Source organism: Zonotrichia leucophrys, unplaced genomic scaffold (assembly GCF_028769735.1).
Source record: "Zonotrichia leucophrys gambelii isolate GWCS_2022_RI unplaced genomic scaffold, RI_Zleu_2.0 Scaffold_1399_11566, whole genome shotgun sequence".
Taxonomy (NCBI): Eukaryota; Metazoa; Chordata; class Aves; order Passeriformes; family Passerellidae; genus Zonotrichia; species Zonotrichia leucophrys.
In genome coordinates, this window is record NW_026993604.1 from 4,536 (window position 1) to 10,744 (window position 6,209).

The 6,209-nt window shown below is 59.7% G+C and overlaps 1 protein-coding gene across 1 annotated transcript; it reads left to right on the top strand.

The window, feature by feature from the left end:
• Positions 1–4,837: 4,837 nt before the first annotated feature.
• LOC135442146 (uncharacterized) lies at positions 4,838–5,579 on the top strand. The gene is made up of 3 exons (XM_064701687.1): positions 4,838–4,976; positions 5,051–5,159; positions 5,518–5,579. Exons 1-3 carry the CDS (start codon positions 4,839–4,841, stop codon positions 5,571–5,573), a joined length of 303 nt encoding a protein of 100 aa, XP_064557757.1. The 5' UTR covers position 4,838; the 3' UTR covers positions 5,574–5,579.
• Positions 5,580–6,209: the final 630 nt, after the last annotated feature.

Below are 6,209 nucleotides of genomic sequence, written 5' to 3' on the forward strand. Positions count from 1 at the left end.
TTGGGCTGTTTCAGGCCCATTTCAGGGCCATTTTTGGGGTCTTTTGGGGCCATTTTTGGGGTGTTTCAGGCCCATTTTTGGGGTGTTTTGGGGCCATTTCAGGGCCATTTTTGGGGCAGTTTTGGGGCTGTTTCAGGGCCATTTTTGGGGTGTTTTGGGGCCATTTCAGGACCATTTTTGGGACTGTTTCAGGCCCATTTTTGGGCTGTTTTGGGGCCATTTCAGGGCCATTTTTGGGGTCTTTTTCAGGCCCATTTCAGGGCCATTTTTGGGCTGTTTTGGGGCTGTTTCAGGCCCATTTTTGGGACTGTTTCAGGCCCATTTTTGGGCTGTTTTGGGGCCATTTCAGGGCCATATTTGGGGCAGTTTCAGAGCCGTTTTTGGGGCGGTTTGGGGCAGTTTTGGGGTCCCACCTTCTTGACGACGCCCAGGTAGAGCAGCCCGTCCGTCCAGCGCGCCAGCACGTCCTGCCCCTCCCCCAGCTGGGGGGGCTTCGGGGGGGGCCCCCCCCTCGGCCGCCTCCATCCCACCGGGGGGGCTGCGGGGACAGCGGGATGGCACCCCAAAACGGGGAAGGGGGGGATTGGGGAGGGGGCCCAGTTTGGGGGGTCCCAGTTTGAGGATTCCCAGTTTGGAGGGTTCTGATTTGGGGAGGGGTCCCAGTTTGAGGGGGTCTGGTTTCGGGAGGGGTCCCAGTTTTGGGGAGTCCCAGTTTGGGGGTCTCAGGTTGGGGGGCGTCCCAGTTTGGGGTGGTCCCAGTTTTGGAGTCCCACTTAGGGTGGGGGTCCGAGTTTGAGGATTCCCAGTTTGGGGGTGTTTGATTTGGGGAGGGGTCCCAGTTTGAGGGAGGGATCCCAGTTTGGGGGGGGTCTGGTTTGGGGAGGGGTCCCAGTTTGGGGGTCCCAGTTTGAGGATTCCCAGTTTGGAGGGTTCTGATTTGGGGAGGGGTCCCAGTTTGAGGGGGTCTGGTTTCGGGAGGGGTCCCAGTTTTGGGGAGTCCCAGTTTGGGGGTCTCAGGTTGGGGGCGTCCCAGTTTGGGGTGGTCCCAGTTTTGGAGTCCCACTTAGGGTGGGGGTCCGAGTTTGAGGATTCCCAGTTTGGGGGTGTTTGATTTGGGGAGGGGTCCCAGTTTGAGGGAGGGATCCCAGTTTGGGGGGGTCTGGTTTGGGGAGGGGTCCCAGTTTGGGGGTCCCAGTTTGAGGATTCCCAGTTTGTGGGGTTCTGATTTGGGGAGGGGTCCCAGTTTGAGGGGGTCTGGTTTCGGGAGGGGTCCCAGTTTTGGGGAGTCCCAGTTTGGGGTCTCAGGTTGGGGGGCGTCCCAGTTTGGGGTGGTCCCAGTTTTGGAGTCCCACTTAGGGTGGGGGTCCGAGTTTGAGGATTCCCAGTTTGGGGGTGTTTGATTTGGGGAGGGGTCCCAGTTTGAGGGAGGGATCCCAGTTTGGGGGGGTCTGGTTTGGGGAGGGGTCCCAGTTTGGGGGTCCCAGTTTGAGGATTCCCAGTTTGGAGGGTTCTGATTTGGGGAGGGGTCCCAGTTTGAGGGGGTCTGGTTTCGGGAGGGGTCCCAGTTTTGGGGAGTCCCAGTTTGGGGGTCTCAGGTTGGGGGGCGTCCCAGTTTGGGGTGGTCCCAGTTTTGGAGTCCCACTTAGGGTGGGGGTCCGAGTTTGAGGATTCCCAGTTTGGGGGTGTTTGATTTGGGGAGGGGTCCCAGTTTGAGGGAGGGATCCCAGTTTGGGGGGGGTCTGGTTTGGGGAGGGGTCCCAGTTTGGGGGTCCCAGTTTGGGGGGTTCTGGTTTGGGGGATGATCCCAGTTTGGGGAGGGGTCCCAATTTTGGGGAGTCCCAGTTTGGGGGGGGTCTGGTTTGGGGACAGGTCCCAGTTTAGGGGTGGGGGTCCCAGTTTGGGTAAAGGTTGCAGTTTGGGGGCGCCTCTTGGGGAGGGGTCCCAGTTTGGGGGTTCCCAGTTTGGGGGGTCCCATTTTAGGGAGGCTCCAGTTTTGGGAGCTGTCCCATTTTGAGGGGGTCCCGGTTTTTAGGGGGTTCCCTTTGTGGGGGTCCCATTTTGGGGGCGGTCCCATTTTGGGGGGGCCCTGTCCCATTTGGGCTGTCCCATTTGGGGGGTCCCATTTTGGGGGGGGCTGTCCCATTTGGGGTGTCCCGCGGGGGGATGGTTCCCATTTTGGCGCAGTCCATTATTTGGGGGGCGGGGGGGTCCCGCGGGGGGAGGGTGTGTCCCTGGTTTTTGGGAGTGTCCCATTCCCGCGTGGGGGGGTGTCCCTATGTTTGTGGGGGGGGTGTCCTTATTTTGGGGTGTCCCTATATTTAGGGGTGTCCTTCTTTTGGGCGTGTCCCTATTTTGGGGGGCCTGTCCCTATGTTTGGGTGTGTCCCTATTTTGGGGCTGTCCCTATTTTAGGGCTGTCCCTTTCCCATTGGGTTTGTCCCTATTTTTAGGGGTATCCCTATTTTGGGGGGCCGTCCCTATTTTTGGGGGTCTCTCTATTTTTGGGGAGCTGTCCCTATTTTTGGGGCTGTCCCTATTTTTGGGGGTCTCTATTTTTAGGGAGCTGTCCCTATGTTGGGGGGTGCCCCGATTTTGGGGAGGTTTCTCTGTTTTTGGGGGTGCCTTATTCCCATTGAGGGGGTCCCATTTTTTGGGGGTGTCCCTATTTCTGAGGGGGTCCCTAATTTTGGGGGGTGCTGTCCCTCCCCCATTTGGGCTGTCCCTATTTTCGGGGTGCTCTCCCTATATTTGGGGTGTATCCCTATATTTGGGGGTGTCCATCCCTATTTTTGGGGCTGTCCATCCCTATTTTCAGGTGTCCATCCCTATATTTGGGGGTGCCCCTTTCCCGAAGGCCCTGTCCCTGTTTTTGGGGGTGCTGTCCCCATATTTGGGGGTGTGTCCCTGATGATGGGGGTGTCCCTATTTTTGGGGGTGCCATCCCTATATTTGGGGGTGTCCCTATTTTTTGGGGGTGCCATCCCTATTTTTGGGGGTGTATCCCCATATTTGGCGGTGCCATCCCTATATTTGGGGGTGTCGCTATTTTTTTGGGGGGTATCCCTATATTCGGAGGTGTCCCTATTTTTTGGGGGGGGTATCCCTATTTTTTGGGGTGTCCCTTTCCCATTTGGGGTCTCCCTCTATTGGGGGCTCGGTCCCGTTTCCCGGGGGGCTCTCACGCGGGCAGGGGGGGTGTCCCGAGTCTCTCCTGCCGCTCCCGGGGCTGATCCCGGGGTTGATCCCGGTGGTTCCCGGGTCTGTCCCGGTGGTTCCCGGTGATTCCCGGTGTGTCCCGGCTCTGTCCCGGTGTTTCCCGGGGGTCCCGGCCCGGCCCCGCGGCCGCTGCGGGCGGAGGCGGCGTTGGGGGGGCCCCTGAGGGACGGCGGCACCGGGGACACCCCGGGACCCCCCCGGGACCCCCCCGGGACCCCCCGGGGATGGGAGGGGGCGGGGCCAGCGCCGAGACCCCAAAAACGCCCCCAAAATCCGCCCCCCCCCCCGCGCGGCCGAGGGCGTCAGCCGGGCTCAGGCCACGCCCGCTAAAGGGAGGCCACGCCCATTGGGGGTTCAGGCCACGCCCCCCTGAACGCACCCGCAGCGGCTGCTGCAGAGGGTGGGGCCACGCCCACAGAGCGCGGGCCACGCCCACAACGCGGTTAGCCACGGCCACAACGCGGTTAGCCACGCCCACGCCGGCTTAACCAGTAACGAATCGGCGGCAGCAGCGGCCACGCCCACCATGCCAATGCCACGCCCCCTCTGTTAGGTCACGCCCCCTCGGCCCGCGGGGATTTGGGGGGAAAATTTTGGGGTTTTGGGGGATTTGGGGGAATTTGGGGAGCGTGAGGAGGGGTTGGGGAGGGACTGGGGGGTTCTGGGCGGATTTGAGGTGGATTTGGGGAGTTTTGGGGGTGTCTGGGAGAGGTTTTGGGGATTATTTGGGTGCGTTTGGGGAGGTTTTGGGTGGATTTGAGGAGTTTTGGGGGGATTTGGGGATGTTTTGGGTGGATAGGGAGATATTTTGGGAGGATTTGGGGATGTTTTGGATGAATTTAGGAAGGTTTGGGCAGATTTGGGGATATTTGGGTGGAATTGGGGATATTTTAGATGGATTTGGGGATATTTTGGACAGATTTGGGGATATTGGGGCGGATTTGGGCATATTGGGGCATATTTGGGGATATTTGGGTGGATTTGGGGACATTTTAGATGGTTTTGGGGATATTTGGGTGGATTTGGATGGATATTTAGATGGATTTGGGGATATTTTGGGTGCATTTGCGGGTGTTTTAGATGGATTTAGGGATATTTAGATAGATTTGGGGATATTTCGGTGGATTTGGGGATATTTCAGATGGATTGGGAATATTTGGGCGGATTTGGGGATATTTTGGGTGGGATTGGGGATATTTTTGGTGAGTTCCGGAGTATTTTGGGCATATTTGGGGATATTTTAGATGGATTTGGGGACATTTAGGGCAGATTTGTGGATATTTTGGTAAATTCGGGGCTGTTCGGGCGATGTGAGCGGGGCTTGACTCAGACCACGCCCCCGCCCCGCAACCAAAACAAGTCCGTGCCGCGCATGGCCACGCCCACTGCATAAACCCCGCCCCGTCCCTGCTCGGCCAATCCCCGCCCTCTCCCACCACACAAGCCCCGCCCCCTTTTGGCGGGCGATCCTCCTCCCTCCCTCACCCCGCCTCGCGCTCCCATTGGCCGTCTCTTCGCCCGCCTCGCTCTCCCATTGGCCGAATTCCACAGGGGCGGGCCCACCTCTCCCATCCCGCCCCGCCACTGGCCGCGGCGCGGCGGTTTGAAGGCGCGCGGGACACGATGGCAGCGCCGCCGCCTCAGGGCGGTGCCTCAGCGCCCCCGGAGCCGCCCTCGCGGCCCTCGCGGCCCTCGCGGCTGCCGGTGCCGCAGGAGAAGCGGGCTCCGTCCGACGGGCCGCCCGCGGCCCCTCCCCAGCAGGTGCGGAGCGCTCCCCGCGCGGGCCCTGCCCGGCCCGGCCCTGCCCGCGCCTGACGCCGTTTGTCCCCTGACAGAAACGATTGCGGACCGGGCTCGGGCACGGAGATGCCAAGGCCGCGCCCAAGGCCCCGCTCAGGGCCCCGCTGCGAACGCTGGGCCCCGACGCGGCCGCGAGTAAGAACGGTACGGACGGGACCGGGGGGCAAAAGGGGAGAGCGGGGCAATAAAAGAGGGCTTGGGGGGATTTGAGGGGATTTTGGGGCTGAAAAAGGGGATTCGGGGGCATTTGGGGCTATTAAAGGGGATTTGGGGGCATTGAGAGGGGCTCTGGGGCGTTTAAAGGGGATTTGGGGGATTTAATGGGGGTCTGGGGGAGTTAATGGGACTTTGGGGGGTTTAGAGGGGATTTGGGGGGATTTAGAGGCGTTCTGGGGTAATTTAAGGGGATTTGGGGGGATTTAATGGGGATTTGGGGCAGGTCAGTGTGACCTGGGGGTGTCAAGGGGATCAAACCCCCGCAATGTCCCCCCAATGTCCCCAGATGGCCCTCGCGAGGCGGCGTCGGTGGCGGCTGCTCCTCGGGCTGGTGAGACCTGAGACCCCTCCCCAGTGTCCCCAGGACCCCTCCTCAATGTCCCCAACCCCTCCCCAGTGTCCCCAACCCCCCCCCTGTCCAGGTTTAGAGCAAGTTTGGGGAGGAATCCCCCCAAAGGAGCTCCGGTGGGAAAAGCAGATCCAATCGGCCCCTCCCCCCAACTGGTCCGGGAGGAAAGAAAAATACCTCCTTGGAGAAAGGTGGAAAAAAATTCCTGTTTATTAAACAATAAGGCCAAAACAGTATCAAACCAATGAGACCCCTTGCCACTCTAAAAGAGATGACAAACTGAGAAAACCCCGGGTTCAAGCAGCAGCTCACTCAGTCTCTGATCAGTGTCTCAGTGCTGGAATTGCCGCAGGCCAGGCCAGGCCCGGCCCCGGTGGGCCACAGCTGCAGCTGCTGATGCTCTCCTGGGTGTTCAGTCCAGAGCAGTTCCAAGAGGTCCAAAGAAAAGGGAAAAAAAAACAGTCCAGGGAACTTCTTTGCCTCAGCTAGCTAACACTAACTAAAAAGCAAAAAAAGAGCTCTGTCCTGCTGTCTGTCCGCAGACAACACAGTCAGGAGCATGAATGTGGGGGAGTGAGTGCAGTGTCTGAAAACAAACTGTGCGCTTCTTCTCTCCCCCGCTTCACTCT